Genomic DNA, 18,222 nt, shown 5'->3' with positions numbered 1-18,222 from the left:
CCATTTCTTGTGATGAAATAAGCCAACATTTCATTTTGAAAGTATATTATTGAAAATAAGTAATGTTGGACTATGATCAGAGCAATATGGGTTGAAATTCCTGCTCAGCCATGGTTCTCCCATTGCTAGTCTTGGGCAAATCACTTTCTCTCAGCCCAACCTACCTCATAGGATTGTTAAAATGATACTGATGTCTGCAGACACCCTTTCACGAATGGTGGGAGGCAGATGTAATAGATAAACAGAATAAAATTATTTTACAAGTAGGCGCTGTGGAAGAAGCAAAGAAAGACCATGGCAGCTGCATGAGCAGCCAGAGGTCCAGTCCAATGTTACATACCACTTTACAGTGTTTGTGTATGTATGTTTTGACATGTTTGCAATGAAACAATGGGATATCTCCCAATGGAGGTATTCTGAAAAGCTGCCTCGTAGATGTACTGGGGCACAATCTTTCTCCCACAACCATTATCCCTCCCTAATACAGGACTAGAAGCATGTGCAAAAAACAGAATTCAAATCCTTATTTCCTGATCTCTATAGTTCAAGGGTCCCCAGACTAAGGCCCGGGAGCCGGATGCGGCCCAATCACCTTCTAAATCCGGCCCGCGGATGGTCCGGAAATCAGCATGTTTTTACATTAGTAGAATGTGTCCTTTTATTTAAAATGCATCTCTGGGTTATTTGTGGGGCCTGCCTGGTGTTTTTACATGAGTAAAATGTGTCCTGTTATTTAAAATGCATCACTGGGTTATTTGTGGGGCGTAGGAATCCGTTCATATTTTTTTTCAAAATATAGTCCGGCCCCCCCACAAGGTCTGAGAGACTGTGGACCGGCCCCCTGCTGAAAAAGTTTGCTGACCCCTGCTATAGTTAAAGCTATGGTTTTCCCAGTAGTGATGTATGGAAGTGAGAGCTGGACCATAAAGAAGGCTGATTGCCGAAGAATTGATGCTTTTGAAGTATGGTGCTGGAGGAGACTCTTGAGAGTCCCATGGACTGCAAGAAGATCAAACCTACCCATTCTTAAGGAAATCAGCCCTGAGTGCTCACTGGAAGGACAGATCCTAAGGCTCCAATACTTTGGGCTGAGGCTCCAATACTTTGGCCACCTCATGAGAAGAGAAGACTCCCTGAAGTTGGGAAAGATGGAGGGCACTAGGAGAAGGGGACGACAGAGGACGAGATGGTTGGACAATGTTCTCGAAGCTACCAACTTGAGTCTGACCAAACTGCGGGAGGCAGTGGAAGACAGGAGTGCCTGGCGTGCTCTGGTCCATGGGGTCACAAAGAGTCGGACACGACTAAACAACAACAAGGCAACACTATTGCTCGTTGCATGACTGTATCAGGCCAGGTGCTGCCTCCTTTATTATTTGTTTTATATACCATACAGCTCTTCATTTTTTAAAAATAATAATAATAATAATCACAAGGCAGTTGACACAATGTAACATTAAATTTGAGAAATCAAGTTAACATATACAGTACATGTAAGACCCACAAACATATTCAACAGAGAAAAGCCAATACGGTGGGAGAAAACCTTATCATACAGCCACATGACTACAGGGGAAAAAAATAAACCATGCAGCTTATGGAGACCCAAAAGCCAAACAAAACAGGCACATTTTCAACTGGCGCCAAAACTGAGCCATTGCAGGTACCTGTTGCACCTCCAGAGGCAGGAAATTTCAAATGTAGGATGCTAAAATGGAAGAAAAGCCCTTCAGGCACCACCCAAAGACAAAATTACAAGAAAATGCAACATGGCTACCTTTAATTTGTATTTTCTGTGTGTGTGTGTGTGTGTGTGTGTGTGTGTGTGAGAGAGAGAGAGAGAGAGAGAGAGAGAGAGAGAGAGAGAGAGAGAGAGAGAGAGAGAGAGAGAGAGAGAGAGATTTGTCTCTGCATGTCTGGTACATCTGAGAAAAACAACAACAAAACACCACCATCTTCCAGCAGAAGGATCTGAATACTTCAAATGTTGACATTTTCCTAATGCCTTAGCACATATATTATTAAGCGAACTCACCTGAAGAGTGCAATTGTCATTCTTTTCTAGAAATTTCACAAATCTCTGCACAACTCCTGGTTTTTGTATGACTTCATCTATTGGGGGATTAGGTTCTGAAAATAAAGGTTAATTAGACTGATTAAAACAAATGTTAGGCCAAAGTTCAGTTTGGAGAGGGTTAAAGAAGATGGGAAGGTGCAATTATGGAAAAAGGTAAGCAGCAGACATGGCTGCTAGGTTGCTGGGTTTGGATGAAGAATTCCAGGTAACTCTCTCTCTGTCACCATAGGGATATAATAAAGTTAAAATGTTGCTAAGATCTCCCTGGAGATAGGGTTAAGTAAAAATATAACAGATTATCTATGTTTTGCCCAGTCAGCAAAGGAAATAACCTAATGTGATCAACGAAGAAAATCTAGTTGATTAAACAATAAATCAGCTGGAAGATGACCAATCATGTACTGTATATAATTGTATAACCTCGGTGAGTGAGCACAGATGCAAACAGTTAAAACATGAAGAGGCCAGCTGGATTTGACCAAAGATGCTTCTTGTCCTGTTTTCTAGTTATGAGGCATATGTGTCCGAGAAGCCCATAAATTCTCCTCCTTTCTTTGGTCCTCCATACCAACTCTAACATTAATAGTGCCACTGAACACAGGAGGTTCGTGGCTAATAGCAATTGGTAAAACTTAGCCACAATTCATTCGTCCTATCCTCCGTTGGATCAATGGCTAGTCTTGCAAGGAAGGGGGAAAGTCTCAAAATCACACTCGCTCACACAGCTTCCACAAATTCCAAAAACTGGCACAGGCTTATAGAAGCATGTTTATATTTTTGGCAGCAAGCACTGGAAATTCAGTTGGCTCAAGAGACAAAAGCTGCCCACCACATGCTTCCTTTAAGCCAAGCATAAACCTCCATAATAGCTACAAGGAAGGAAGGAGACTCAAGCTTAACCCACCCTTTTGGCCCGAGCGCATTGTGGCAACTGAACACAAGAGTCCCTTTACCCCTTGAGCCCAAAACAAGCTCCAGTGATAAATGTTGAAAGTGAAAAGGGAGGGAGAAGTAATAGCAATCTTTCTTTGTCCCTCAAGCCATTTCAGGGGCTTGATTACTTTGTGGCCATGGGTGCTCGGCTCCTAAGCCCAAAATGAACCTCTCATGCGGCCCAGCAGCATAATCCTGTGGTTGGGATGTGTGTGCTTGTGCGCAAGCAGAGTTCCAAATTATTTTTGTCACTAGTTCAATTTATGAAAATAATTTCAACACAGTTGATACAAATAACATTACCGCAGTAATAGAACACTCAACTTTGAGGACATCCAATAAAAACATTTAGTTTTTAAATCCCATACAACAAATTAGATGAATTATTGGAGCTGCAAAGAACAGTGGGATATTAAGTGAAGCGTGCAGTTGCTGTCCTGCTACCGTTTTGTTTTGTTTTCACAGAGTGGCTTTTGGCATTCAGCCATTATTACTGAATGAATACAGCCACTCATGTGATGAAAAACACAATCCAACAAACTGTGTTTTAAAAATAAATCTGTTTTCCCCCAATACAATTTGAACCTGTGGGAATAACATTTGCAACTTCCATTTTCTATGAAAAGAAATACAATTTACCTTTAGAAAGCAGTTTTCTAAATCTCTGAGTAGCTGCAAGTTGTTGGTCGGGATCTTCTGAGAAAACCATCTGCACCATATCACAGGTAATGACATCTTCCTAAAAAGTAAAAGCCATTATCACTCTGACATCTTTCAGCTACAACTCTCAAAATGCTTTGCCCGTTTGGGGGTAATTTACCTCAGGAATAGGCACCGTAGAGCTCACATCAGGATCCTGGATTGGACTTTCTTGCATTGACTCTTCATTTCCGAGTAGAGCAACATTTCTGCGTTTAAATAACTAAGAAAAAAAGCAAGTTCGTTTTCAGATTGAGGAGGGAGAGAACTGCATTTAAAATTTGTTTACATAAATAACCCTCAATTTTAAAACCCATTTGATCAACCAACTCCATTTCCAAGTTGTTCAAACACGAAAATCATTCGCTTCCTCTGACAGTCTCTTTAAAATCAGGGATTTCAATGTAAGTTTAAGTACACACCCAGTTACATTTTAACTCGATTTGGCAATGATCATAGGCAATGCTGAAAATCGCTAAGGAACAGCTGGATCAAATTTTGCAGAAGAGGGGAGACAATACATATAATTCCACAACCTGAACCCTGTGGTTCTCAGTCTGAACTGGCCCTAGAAGGTTTCCAGTTTAGAGGTATTACACAAACTCCAAAATTCAACATTGTAAACCAAAAGCTATTTAATCAAGTAGCTAATAATTCTCTGTCTCGAGAGTTAGATTTCAGTGAGGGAAGGGAGAAGAGGGCAAATCTACTGTGGACCAATAACTTATTGTCCTGATGTGCCCTATTGCATTTTTCAAAGAAATGCAGTTCTGACACCAGATGCCGAGAACAAACAGAAGACGGCAAACACCATCATGTTCTATTTGTGTCCAAACGCACCTGGCAGGCCACTGAAAAACAGCTGTCCTTGGCTTGATCCGCAAGGCAATATCCTCTACTGTTAAAATGAAATACCTTTAAAAACTAACACTACTTTTCTAAAAGCGAAACCCAAATACATATGCACAATAATCACTTACTATAAACATGATCTATAAGCAAGTAGAGCAATACCACAAATAAAAACACAGTGGTGTAAGCGTTTTCTTTGGGTAGTAAAAACAACTGACTGTACATCACGAAAGGTGGGGTTTCGTCGGCTCCCTAATGCCTCTTGGTTTAGCAGACCATGGTAATATACTTCCATATGTATAGATGCACAGTTCTCCTAAATTGAACAACGTCACTTATTATATTCTATTCTGTAAGGCAGCCAAATAAAGGTGGCTAACAAACAAGACAATCACTAAACAACAACCACTAAACAAGAAACACATTTAATAACAAAATCCTATGCACATCTATGCAGAAATAAGTCCCGCTGAATTAAATGAGATTTACTTCCGGGTAACTTGGATTGCAGGCATAGGGCCAGATTCAACGAAGTTGTTGTGCTAGAAAAAGTTAGTGCAATGACTACTCCTAGCAAAACACGGCTTTCCCCCGCTGCCACCCCCCAAATCTGCTTGGGAGGGGCAGGAGGACCCCCCCCCAAAAAAAAGCACAAGGGAGGAAAGGAAGTGTGTTCTGTCTGGCAAGCAAAAATGGAATGATCACCTTAGCTTGATACTGAATCCCTCCCATAATCTTTAAAGACTTACTTGTTCTTCCCTTTTCTGTTTACGAAGCTGAATACCTTCCTCTTCTCTTCGTCGCCGCATCTCTTGGGGATTGAGGGCATTGTTTTTATAACTTTTCATTCTGTAGTGATCCTTTTCTGGGCTTGCCATGGTATCTACAATAAAGAGCAAGAGAATTGATTGCATTTTCTTCTCTGGACTGCCAGTTAAGCCCAAGGTAACAAGAGGCAATAACCTAGGGCCAATCCACACCTCACATTTAAAGAACATTCAATGCACTTTGAAAACACACTGCTTCCACTAAAGATCCTGGGAACTGTAGTTTTCCCCTCACAGAGCTACTGTTCTAAGTGCTCTTAACAAACTACAGTTCTCAGGATTCCTTGGGGCAAGTCATGTGCTTTAAATGTGTGCTGGATGTGCTTTAAATATATGGTGTGAATCTGGCCCTGGAAATAATGTATGAATATTTACTGTTCTGCATATTATTATGTCTGTGTAGGCAACACCAGCATGTAACACAGGAATTTCTGCTACTACCAGATACAGCTTTACAATACCTGAAAAAGCAGCTGGACCAAGTCTCCTATGAGGAAAGACTGCGGCATTTGTGTTTTTTTAGTTTCAAAAAAGGGCACCACTCCTGAGGGGGCACTACCACTTGTTGCCACCAAGCATACTTCAAACAGAAAGGGAGCATGGAGCAGAAGATTTTAAACAAGATAATTACAATGTGTTCCAATTTACAGCAAATTGATGGAAATCTATGTGAATGTTTCTTACATGAACTGACATCACAGACCTAATTCAAAGACAAAATGTTCAGGATCTTCAACTGAATCACTTCAAAAAAATCAGGTGCTGGACATCAAATGTATAGTTAGGGTTGCCTGTAGATTAGAAGAAACTAGCCTTTAACAGTGGCTTGATATACAGTAAGCCAGTGTTTCTCAACCTTTTTTGGGCCAAGGCACACTTGTTCCATGAAAAAAATCACGAGGCACACCACCATTAAAAAAGTTAAAAAATTTAACTCTGTGCCGCCCTATATTGACTATATAATTATGACTGTAAGAAACACTTGCCAATTGCTGTGTTGGTTGCAATCCCCTGTAATAAGGCTTCACAAGCCGCTGATTTCTCTGCCAGCACAATCCTTTGCTCAGCAAGTTTCAGGTTGAGCTCATCCAGCCAGCTTCTTTAAGTTTGTCTAAAACCACCCTCCCGTGGTGGTGGCTGTTGAGAGCTGCGCTCGCCCCGCGTCGTGACCCGGCCGGCTTCCTTTCCGGCTGGCCAGCGTTGGTTATTGGCGGCCGCCAGGCACGTGACAATGCAAATCGCCCTTCTCGTCGCCGCACGTCGCGGCACACCAGCCAGCGTCTCGCGGCACACTAGTGTGCCACGGAACAGCGGTTGAGAAACGCTGCAGTAAACAAGAGGAAGCTTGTCACAGCGCGTGCATCACATGCGCAAGTCCTCACCTCAAGCTGCTGTTCACAAGACACAATTACAGAAAGTGGATGAAAAGTTGGCATCCCCATACTGTCTAAAAATTATGGGCAGCTTTTGAATAAATCTGCTGGCCATGGCTCAAGTGCGGTGCCACCCTCTGGCAAGTGTGACCAACAGCACTGTCTTCCCATTTTGAAGCTGCAGAGGTGGGTGGAGATTGCTGGACTGTTGCACCATGACACCGCCAGCTCCAAATATGGGAGGAAGGCTGGGAATTGTTTGGCAGCTGAGTGGACAAATCACCCAACACAGCCTTGGTCATTCACGGCCAGATCTACAAGTCCCATGCCCCACTCCCAAGACACGGAAGAGAGGCAGGAAGGTGCAGGGTTAGATTTCCTCCCTGAATGAGTGCAAAGTGGCAGGTGATCCCCTTGGCAAACGTGGAAAGGGGGTCACATTGGGCGCTGCTGCCTGAAGGCTTTTGCGGCCTCTTAGTCACCAGAGACCCTCCCGGCCGTTCCCCCAGGGAAATGGTTGGGGAGGGGGGCAGCGGCGCTTGACAGGCGAAGAGGATTCTTAGAATTCTAAAGCGTGTGAAGAGTGTTTTTGTTGTTTCCCGCAAAAACCTACGTCTGCCTCAAAGGAAACCAGCAAGTACAAATCACCCAAATCAAACCGGCAGATTCCTGGGGGGGGGGACCCGTGTCAGGGGAATCCCCGTCAAAATAAGACGGCCGAGTCCCCGCCTCCTGGAGCACCAGGACCAGCATGTGTAGGGGAAGATCGCGTGAAGGAACGACGGTAAGACCAGCACTTGCAAACCAGTTATTAATATAGACGGATAGATATGTGCGCGCGCGTGCATATGTCCTATATATATATATACACATATTTGCTCGGAAATGACGCCCACCGATGTCAGTGTGGATTACGCGCACAGGATCGCAGCCATGAGTTGCCCGTGGGTTTTCCACCCGAACGCAACAGCCCAAAAAGGGGGTGGAAGCACTGCCCCGCACGCCAGCGTCCTTTAAAAGAAATAGGGATGCGGAGGCTGCAAAGCGTCCCTTGCATTTTAAGCCACCCTCCTTTCCTCCCGCCGCCCGGAATCCTGTGGCAGGAAGGAGCTCGCCCCGGGCCCCGCCGCCCCTTCACACTCACGCACCCATTGCGGGTAGCCCCCCGCCGCTTTCCCCTCCGCAGAGCACTAGAGCGGGCAGATTGGCCGTCCAAGATGGCGGCTCCAGGCGCGCCGAAGAAGCCGGTCCCTCCTCTTCTATCTCCCCTCCGCCCAGCACCACCCGCGCGCCGGCGCTAGTGCGCGGAGGGGGAACGGAGCCGCCAATGGCGAGAAACGGGGCTCTCGGTTCTCCCGCGACCCACGGAAGGCACGCCCATAGAGCTAGGCAGCGGCTGCAGAGCGACACGCGGCTCTCAGCACGCGGGTTGACTAGGTGACGTTTTGCTCTGGACCGGGCTGTTTGGTGATCGAAACCACCATAATAACCCCTTCCCAGCTACCCATGATAAGAGGAAGATACTGTAAAGGGGTTCTCTTGAGAGGAGTGGAGGAAGGGGTCGGTCGGTTTCTATCACTGCAGGGAAGCGATTAATTGGCTCGCAGTGCCGGATTTACCTATAAACTAAACAAGCTATAGCTTAGGGCCCCACTCTCTTGCCCCCCCCCCGTAAAAAAAGATAAAGGGAAAAAACTGGATGTACGTTTCCAAAATATAAGATAAAAAACATATAAAATAAAACCTACATACAGCAACGGTGTTTTGTTTTGTTGTGCTGTGTAGGCTCCTATGATGGGTCACGCCTGCTAGTCTGCTCCCTAAAATATCACTGGTTTGCTCATTTCTATATATAGGGTGCCTACATTCTGCATGGACTGATTGCATATACTGTATTCATATAGCATATATTCAACACAAAAACAGCGACAATTTGTTGTTGACAAAGGACACCTGAACATACAAAGGGCCCCATTACTTTCAGTAGCTTAGGGCCTCATCAAACCTAAATCCAGCCGTGTAAATATACACTAGTATAGAAGGGCCAACAGTGCAGTCCTAACCATGTCTACTTAGAAGCCCTTTTGTGTTCCATGACACTCCCACCTAATTATACGTTTGAGAGCTTCAAAGAGGAAACTAGATATAAGCAAGAAAGATAATTTCTCTGTATGTCAGTTTTCCGCAACCTGGTACCCTGGATATTTTGGGGCTGCAACTGTAGCACAACTTCAAGTCCAAAACATATCCAGTAGGGCACCAGGTTGCGGAAAACTAACCTACACAGAAGTTCGCTCTCTTGCTTATATCTAGTTTCCTCTTCGTGGAATCCTGCAGGAACCAGCATCCTGCCTCCGCAACCGGATGATGCCTACGGGAAGTCCGCAAGTAGAGAAGCCGCACTGGCTCGGTAGAATAGCCCAAAGCATCTCTAGGGCACCTCCTTGGGGAAGGCCAACATAGACCTGGATGAAGACCTGCCACTCCTCTTCTGGGGAGCGTGCGTAAACTGCGCGTGCGCAAGGGTCGGGTTACACGGCGGCTGCCCGTGAAACGAAAGTGTGGGCTTGTTTCTCTTTTTAGTAAGTCTAGGAGTCACGTGAGAGGAGAGTGGAGGGAGAGCGCGCGTGCGTCTGCGTCTGGGCGACGTACGCGCTGGGCTCCTGTCGAGGTGTTCATATCCGTCTCATGCCAAGGGGGCGTGGCTCCCGCCGGGAAGGGCGCAGAGATGGAGTTCTCCGGCAAAGCCCAGCAGGGGCTTCTGCAGGGGGCCCTGTCCGCTGGCGCCCGCGCACCGCCGCCTTCTCCCGCCCGCGGTGAGTGAGACCTGGAGGGATGTCACTTCGCATTTCAGGGCTGTCTGGCTTGAGAATGAATCATTTGCGTGCGGAGTGTCGAGAGACACCTGCGACCGCACATTCACACGTGCGAGTCGCCCGCTAGTGGGAACCGTCTCTGGTCGGAATATGGGTCTGTCTGTTTAAACGTCAGGCGGTTATATAGTATATAGGGCAGCAGGACCCGCCGTTTCTCTCCGGCTCCCCTGAAGCGCAGGCATAGGCAGCACCAGAGCATGGTGGGCGAATGTGGGGTGAGGGGCAAAAGGAGCTTGGCCCTCCATTTCCGAACTCTTCATTAATATATACTGTGCTCTTGTTTTTCCTTTGCCCATGCGCAATATCTTCAAAGCACACTAAAAACAGTCTTCCCTCAGGTCTGAGTATTGAAGTTTATTCCTCACAGAGTTACAATTTTAAGACACCGGCAGCTCCAAGCCATCTAGCACTCATGAGCAGGCACTACCAAGGGACTCCCCCAAACTTGGAGCTGCCTTCTAGGTTAGCAAGCAAGCGTTTCTTTTCAACAGAAGAATATGCACTGACCTCATAATTTACTCTGAATACTTTGCTTTAATGCAGAAAATGGCCAGGAGCTGTATGAATGCCCAATGTGTCACCTTGTTTGTACTGATTACCAAATTCTGCAGGAACATGTTGATTTGCACTTGGAAGAATGCACCTTTTTAGAAGGTAAGGGGAAGATTCCAAAATAGGAAAGACATATTTTGTGTATTGACTAAAGATGTTGTAATGTTTGATTCAGGAGAAGCTGGTATCCTCACTAATATATGCTTTTCTTGCAAGGTAACATGAAATCATATGACTTGGAACTTCATATATCATGTTAGCATATCGTAAAAAAAGTAGAAAACAATGCAGTGTAGCAATAACAACACTTTCAGAACTGGCAGCAAGTTTGTTTTGTATCTCTCTTTCCTCTAATGCTAGAGATAGCATCAGTAAAGGTAAAGGGACCCCTGACCATTAGGTCCAGTCGTGACCGACTCTGGGGTTGCGCGCTCATCTCGCATTATTGGCCGAGGGAGCCGGCGTATAGCTTCCAGGTCATGTGGCCAGCATGACAAAGCCGCTTCTGGCAAACCAGAGCAGCACATGGAAACGCCGTTTCCCTTCCCGCTGTAGCGGTTCCTATTTATCTACTTGCATTTTGACGTGCTTTTGAACTGCTAGGTTGGCAGGAGCTGGGACCAAGCAACAGGAGCTCACCCTGTCACAGGGATTCGAACCGCTGACCTTCTGATCAGCAAGCCCTAGGCTCAGTGGTTTAACCACAGCGCCACCTGGGTTCCCATAGCATCAGTAGAGGCACCTAAATAGCATATATCTGTGCCCTGGGTGGATAAAAAATGAATTAAAGAAGACATTTGAGGAGTCGATTAAAAAACAAATCACATATTTTTGTTTTTTTAACATAGCACAGTTAAATCTGAATACAAGCATAAGCAACTTCTTAAAAGCCGAATCAGTGGCCTTCAATCAAATGTAATGAGTTAATGCTGCCTTAAAAGAAATATCTATTTTGGGCACAAGTGAGGTATTTCTCATGGTTTTGGTACTGGGAACCAAGGACTGGTTAGTCACCATAGGCACAGATCCAGGCCCCGACTCTACAATAGTGTTTTTATTTCATTGAGAGGATTACCCACTAAGCCCATTTTGGTGGACTCTGAAACTTGACCAGTTCCCAAATTATCAATATTTCCTCTCCCTGAGCAAACAATACAATTTACCTTTCATCTTATGAAAATAAATTGCTCTACCAAGGAACTAACTTATTGGTCCTTGCTTCTCAAAAATGCTGGGTCCTTAGCTAAGCAGACTGACGGGCTGCAATGAGCAAAATCTCCAGAGCATTAGCTACTATGCATTTGTGGGCTCAGGGTGTGTGTGGAGCAAGGCATTACAGATATGCTGTGTAGAGGAAATGAAACAAAAAGCAATGTTAGACAGACATATATTTTGTTCATTTACAGCTAAATAGAGCATTCATATTAATTTGTTTAACCAATTTGTATGTATCATTGTATCTGAACTGCAAGTGAGAAGCTGGGTTTAAATCTGTGACCTAGGTGACTATGAATGGTATTAAATAATACATTCTGCCTAGTAATGTAGGTAATTGAAGTTGGAATTCTGTACACACTTTGCTAGAGGTCAGCCCAATATAAGCACAATGGGACTTAGCTTCTCAGTAAATGAACATAGGATTGTGTTGCAAATTTAAAACATACAGGTTATTGATAAAAACCTGGAATTTTCAGAAGTATTCAACAGCATCAAATATAGCAGGTCTTCTGTGGCAAACGTAATGTATAACATAACCACAATTGTTATGTAGCTGTAGCTTCGAAATATTCATTAGACTTTTATTTTATATAATATTGCATAACAGTAGAAAGAAACTTGACTGACCTAGAATTGGCACAGCATCTCCAGAATGAGGAAGACAGGCAAAGAAGAGCAGCAGCAGCAAAACAAGAAAGAGAAGATTTCCAAAAGCTACAGGTGTGGTATCTGTGATCTAGTTGCAATGTACTTCGGTATAGCTTGTAAATATATGGAGTGTTTTGTAAATGTGTGATACATTTATGTGTTTATTTTGTGCACAAAGAATTAATGTTCATGTTAAGTGTCTCTTGGTAGCAGTTGGTTGAGCAGAGAGCCTAATGCAGGCACCCCCAAACTCTGCCCTCCAGATGTTTTGGGACTACAATTCCCATCCCCCCTGACCAGTGTTAGCTAGGGATGGGAGTTGTAGTCCCAAAACATCTGGAGGGCCAGGTTTGGGGATGCCTGGCCTAATGCCTTTGGTCAGGATGCATTTTATAAACTCTGTCAGAGGTTCCCAAACTTTAAAAGGAAAACCATAGAGACAAGTGTGTAGAGACTTCCAGAGTTCAGAGGTTACAAGCAGAAATGTGAGTACAGTAATTTCTCTTCTCAGAATTCATCACAAAGAATGACTCTGTAGATAATTGGCTGTTTCTTATTAATTATCATGGAATCTCATGCCTAGGTTTTTCAAGCTGTACTACCCTAGTTCAGAAGCAGTACAAATTGTAATATCTATTCTTATTTCTACACACACACAGACACACACACACACACCATAAAGAGAGAGAGTATATATATATAATTTATTTATTAAGTTTATTAGTCACTTGTTCTCTAAAAGGTCCCCAATGACATTGAAAAATACATACATAAATAAATACATCATACCATTGAAAAAGGGTATCCTGGTTATAGTTACTTACTACAAAGGTTACGCTTAACTCTTAAATGGGCAGCTTAGTGTTCTGAATCAACTTCCATGGTTCTCTTGCATTCTCTCCTCTCTGCAAGGTTGAAGCAGGATTGCATGCACTAACAATTCTTCTTTCTCCAGGAACTGCTAAGACTTTTTATTGATTAAAGGCTTAAAAGTATGATATATCCTTAACAGAGGCAATATGGCTTGGATGGCTCTGGAGGATATAAGCAGCAGTCACTTAAAAATATGGAAAAGGAAGTGGCTTTGGGGAGAATGACCCCATCTGACTATCACAGGAGAAAAGCTGACATGATGGAATCTCTGGCTTTTGGTATTGATGATGGAAAGACAAAGACTTCGGGTGAGTAATTAAAAATGTGTGAGTTTCTTCAAAGGTCTGACTGAGGTGTCTAAAAATCATTTTGCCAAAAGCCATTGTTCATTAAGTGTGCTGCAGATTGCAAAATAATTTTTTTCTGCCTGCAGAGAAATAAGAGTATGGGCCTTTAGACAGGAGATGGCAATTCCTACAATCCATATTAAAGGTAATGGTGCGCAGGTAGATTTAAAGTCACAATTCAAAAATAGGTTATAAATTGTCTAAATGTTTTTCTAAATACCATGACAAATTTCTAAGTAGAGAACTGGCAGTTGTCATGGTTTTTGCCAACCTTCGTAAATAGTAACAGGAAACATACTGCAGTTCTCTGGTGCAAATGGTAGGCTTGCTATCTAGCTAAGGGTGAATGATTTCATAAAGCTTTCTCAGTAATTATTACCAAATGCTGTCTTGTTTCTGTTTGGTTCGCAGTATCTTAATATATTACACTGAGTCTCCTGTAATGATTTGACACCTTCATTAAGGAAACATTCTGCTTAAATAAAGCTGTACAGTGGTGGTGACTGGCTGTTTGCCTTGACAGCTCTTCAAACTTGCAACTTCCTTGTCTGAGGGCACAGTGGTGATCACAGGTGTCCAATATTATATGTTTACTCTTGGATTCAGGCGGTTGTTCTTGCCACTCTTGTGGTTTTTGCCAGATTTTCCCCCCTTTTAACCATTGGTTTAGCTTCAAAATTGAGATAATCATTAAATTCACTCGTGCTGTGTGTCACTTACTTTACACTCTTAGTTGCATGTGCCGTAGTCTCTCTCCATTCACCATAAGGCCTCAGACAACTTGCCTAATAAAGGTAAAGGTAAAGGGACCCCTGACCGTTAGGTCCAGTCGTGACCGACTCTGGGGTTGCGTGCTCATCTCGCATTATTGACCGAGGGAGCCAGCGTATAGCTTCCAGGTCATGTGGCCAGCATGACAAAGCCGCTTCTGGCAAATCAGAGCAGCACATGGAAACGCCGTTTACCTTCCCGCTGTAGCGGTTCCTATTTATCTACTTGCATTTTGACGTGCTTTCGAACTGCTAGGTGGGCAGGAGCTGAGACAGAGCAACGGGAGCTCACCCCGTCACAGGGATTCGAACCGCCGACCTTCTGATCAGCAAGCCCTAGGCTCAGTGGTTTAACCACAGCGCCACCTGGGTCCCTATAAAGGTAAAGGTAAAGGGACCCCTGACCATTGGGTCCAGTCGTGACCGACTCTGGGGTAGTATAGTAAATCTATAGCTGAGGAACAGGCTTTGAGCCATGTCTTCTGTCAGCATGTTAAACTATTCACTACAGTACTTATTCCCTGCTCTTTGTATAGTTATGTAGAATATGGCAGTGATTATTACTACTTTTTTCATACTGGTTGCATCTTGCAAATTGTGTGACTGTTGTTGAGGTATCATCAGTAAATAGTCTTGCATAAACTTAAGTCTCTTTCTCTCCCTGTCTCCCCTTTTTAAAATCAGGAATTACTGAGGTACTGTGCCAGTACTACCAGAATGAATGTAAAGACATAAAGCGTGTATGGCTTTCTACAGGAGTAGATCACTTCCATTGTTCTTTAGGAGACAGAGGTTGGGGCTGCGGTTATAGAAACTTCCAAATGCTGCTTTCTTCCCTCTTGAGAAACAGTACCTATGAAGAGTGCTTGAAAGGTGGGTATTTTTGCATGGAGTTGTGCTGCCAGTGGCACATTTGCCAGCCTGAGCGCTTGCTAAAAATGTGTTCCTATGCTGACGTATATTACAATATCTGCATCATATGGGTTAAAAAATTGTATCGGTAGATACAAGACAGTTTTTTCAATTTTATAGATTGAGAATGAGCCTGCAGAATATGAACCTTTTCCTGTCCAGATCATAACTTTCTTAGGTCTTACTTGGGCTCAAGTCCTTTCCACTGATGTCATTTTTTGCTGGAAATCTTTTTTGTCACACAAGAGGAAGTAATTCCCCAACAGTAAAGGCTGTCCCACTTTGGGACACTTAGAAATCTATCGTAACTTTGGTTTTGCCTTTTCATAGTTGCAACTTGAATGTTGTCCCATTGTTGTTGTTTAGATAATTCATCAATTCCATGCATTCCAAAAATTCAGTCATTGATTGAAGATGCTTGGAAAGAAGGCTTTGACCCACAAGGAGCTTCTCACTTCAACAGCAGATTACATGGAACTAAGGCATGGATAGGAGCATGTGAAATTTATTCACTCTTAACTTCTCTCAGGATTAAGTAAGTGCTGCCTATTAAAGGAAGTAAAAAGGTTTTAGTTCTGAGCACATGACACCAATTATGAGAGTGATTTTATGTGAATATCACAGAAATTCAAGTTCGAACTGGTCCTATATAGAGATGGCATTTCCAGGAGAATAAGAACATGAAATACTTAAGGGAAAAATTGTGCTGGCAATTGGTAAATCAGTTGCCTAGGACCTTCCTCCTTACATCTTTCTTTGCAACTCTCTTTTTAAAAGAAGATTGCTACTTCCAAAGTTCTTCCAAGTATAAATGGTGCAAAGTTATTGCTTGCTGTAGCATGCATTCATTTCAATGGCTTGAGTTTCATACCAAGAAAAGGTGTAAGCTCTATATTTATTTATTTATTTATTTATTTATTTATTTATTTATTTATAAAACATATATCCCATTCATTAGTGTTTCAAATCAGGGCAGGTAACAATTAGGTAGTAAAAAGAAGAAGAAAGCAACCCAGATTAACATTGCAGGAAGGGTTTTTTTAAAGTATCAAGTAAAAGATCATTCTCACACTAGGGGGAGCTGTGTACTTGAAGTTAAGATGTGCTACTACAAACTCACAAATGTGACCATTGTTCTTCCAGCTGGGGCTAAATATTTATAACAATGGTAGAACTTGGTGACTAATGCACTAAACAAAAGATGCTATCTGACATTGTAAACCAGGAATCCCCAAACTGCAGCCCTCCAGATGTTTTGGCCTACAACTCCCATGATCCCTAGCTAACAGGACCAGTGGTCAGGAAAGATAGGAATTGTAGTCCAAAACATCTGGAGGGCTGAAGTTTGGGGATGCCTGTTGTAAACTAACAGTTTATAAAGGCTTCATTGAAACTTTCTTATAGGTGTCAGGTCATTGATTTTCACCAGCCAACAGGCCCTGCAGGAACACATCCTCGTTTGTTGGAGTGGGTTTTCAACTATTACTCGGCAGACAAGGAGAACAGTGCAAAGGTTGTGTGTACTCCCAAGCCACCAATATACCTTCAGCACCAAGGTCAGCGAAACTTTCCACTTCTCTCTTTTCTAAACGTGAAGCTGTGTTACTCATGTATTACTGATGTCCCCATGTCCAGTTTTTTGTTGCATGAATTATGCTTCCTGGAAGAGCAGTGGAATGTCTTCTTAACTTTAATTCTCACATATAATTGTATTATTTATTTCATAAAATTTATGCACTGCTCAGTTGTAAAAACAAAAACCACACCTCAGAGTAGTTTACAAAAAAGATTGTAATTGTAGACCACAAGCTTAACATGAGTCAACAGTGTGATGTAGTGGGGGGTGGGGAAAGCAAATTCTATTCTATGCTGTATCAACAAAATTATAGTGTCCCAATCAAGGGAAGTCATAGTAGTGCTCTATTCTGCCTTGGTCAGACCACATCAGGAGTACAGTGACCAGTTCTGGATACCACAATTTAAGGAGGATATTTACAAGCTGGAATGTGTGCAGGGGGTACCCAAGATGATCAGGAGTCTGGAAACCAAGCCTTATGAGGAACGGTTGAGGGAGTTAATGTTTAGCCCGGATAAGGGTAGACTGAAAGGAGATATGATAGCCAGCTTCAAATATTTAAAGGGCTGCCACATGGAGGATGGAGCAAGTTTGTTTTCTCCTGCTCTGGAGGCTGTAGCCCATGGGTAGGCCCGGAGCCAGATCCGGCCCAATCGCCTTCTAAATCCAGTCCTCGGATGGGCCGGGAATCAGCATGTTTTTACATGAGTAGAATGTGTCATTTATTTAAAATGCATCTCTGGTTTATTTGTGGGGCAAAGGAATTCGTTCATCCCCCCCCCAAAAAAAACAGTCTGGCCCCCCACAAGGTCTGAGGGACTGTTGACTGGCCCCCTGCTGAAAAAGTTTGCTGATCCCTGCTAGCCTGAACGAATGGATTCAAATTACAAGAAAGGAGATTCCAACTAAACACCAGAAAGAACTTTCTGGTGTTTAGTTGGAATCTCCTTTCTTGTAACCTTCTTTGAAAGTCAGAGAGAAAATGGTAGATTTTTAAAATAAAACTTACCTGAAAAAGACATTTATACGAGTAGTTTGTTTTTATAACAATTACAATTATCTATGTAAGCATTAAGTTATATATTGCAATTCTGTACAGCAGAATTTGGGATTTTGCTTTAAGGGTTTGTAGACTGTGTGTTCAGCAGAAATGTATACTTGATGGGTGTGTTTTGGTGTGTGTGTTTTTTTTTTAAAAAAAGGTCATAGTCGTACTATTATTGGAATAGAAGAAAGGAAGAACAAAACTCTGTGCCTACTGATGTTCGATCCAGGTTGCCCCTCACAAGAGATGCAAAAACTCTTAAAAGGCATAGATGGGAACAGTCTCAGATTGCTTCGAAGATATGTGGGCAGCTTAAAACATAAACAGTATCAGCTCGTGGCCATAGACGGTGTACTGTCAGCAGAGGAAAAAGTTGTGAGTATTACAGATAAGAGCCCATCTGATTAAATATCTTAGTGATCTACTGTGGTGTAAGTAAAAGTGGCAACGCTAACTCTTGTTTGTCTTCCTCTTAAGACTCGTAGGCAGGCTTCTCAGCGCTTCGTGGCTCAGCGGATTTCTTGAAATTATGAATCCCGAAGAATATCAAGAAAGTTGCAGGAGAGATTCTGGTGCATTCACAGCTTCTTGAACAATGTACATATACTTTTTAAGGACTTAAAAATAAATGTTGGGGGAAATGA

General features: G+C 43.1%; 2 protein-coding genes across 3 annotated transcripts in view; one reads left to right on the top strand and one right to left on the bottom strand.

Moving 5' to 3' along the window:
• Positions 1-8,148, bottom strand: part of KPNA5 (karyopherin subunit alpha 5) — a 19,446-nt gene extending 11,298 nt beyond the window's left edge. Inside the window, exons 1-5 of the mRNA XM_035109152.3 lie at positions 7,910-8,148; positions 5,311-5,444; positions 3,831-3,932; positions 3,650-3,749; positions 2,036-2,130 (exon numbers count right to left, since the gene is read on the bottom strand). Coding sequence (XP_034965043.1) covers positions 2,036-2,130; positions 3,650-3,749; positions 3,831-3,932; positions 5,311-5,444; positions 7,910-7,913 — 435 coding nt within the window. The 5' untranslated portion in view covers positions 7,914-8,148. The remainder of the gene's footprint in view (positions 1-2,035; positions 2,131-3,649; positions 3,750-3,830; positions 3,933-5,310; positions 5,445-7,909) is intronic.
• On the top strand, positions 7,058-18,222 carry ZUP1 (zinc finger containing ubiquitin peptidase 1). Of its 2 annotated transcripts, none has more exons than XM_088666043.1 (9): positions 7,058-7,545; positions 10,181-10,291; positions 12,015-12,127; positions 13,068-13,236; positions 14,730-14,918; positions 15,324-15,492; positions 16,362-16,513; positions 17,736-17,953; positions 18,056-18,222. In XM_088666043.1, the coding sequence occupies exons 2-9, from the start codon at positions 10,210-10,212 to the stop codon at positions 18,101-18,103; spliced, it is 1,140 nt and encodes a 379-aa protein (XP_088522169.1). In that variant the 5' UTR covers positions 7,058-7,545; positions 10,181-10,209; the 3' UTR covers positions 18,104-18,222. The 2 variants fall into 2 exon arrangements, with proteins under 2 accessions (XP_088522169.1, XP_088522168.1); XM_088666042.1 differs by lacking the exon at positions 7,058-7,545 and adding an exon at positions 9,472-9,577.

This window comes from Zootoca vivipara, chromosome 3, assembly GCF_965207765.1.
Source record: "Zootoca vivipara chromosome 3, rZooViv2.hap1.1, whole genome shotgun sequence".
NCBI classification, from domain to species: domain Eukaryota; kingdom Metazoa; phylum Chordata; class Lepidosauria; order Squamata; family Lacertidae; genus Zootoca; species Zootoca vivipara.
This window is presented reverse-complemented; position numbering and strand designations above follow the sequence as displayed.

What these genes read in the sequence shown, in the direction of transcription:
- ZUP1 (XM_088666042.1), top strand. Translation starts at nt 9,490, where the DNA reads ATGGAGTTCTCCGGCAAAGCCCAGCAGGGGCTTCTGCAGGGGGCCCTG. An exon ending in AAGATTTCCAAAAGCTACAG is followed by an intron (nt 12,128 to 13,067) that starts GTGTGGTATCTG and finishes TATCCTTAACAG; the next exon opens with AGGCAATATGGCTTGGATGG. An exon ending in AATATACCTTCAGCACCAAG is followed by an intron (nt 16,514 to 17,735) that starts GTCAGCGAAACT and finishes TTTTAAAAAAAG; the next exon opens with GTCATAGTCGTACTATTATT.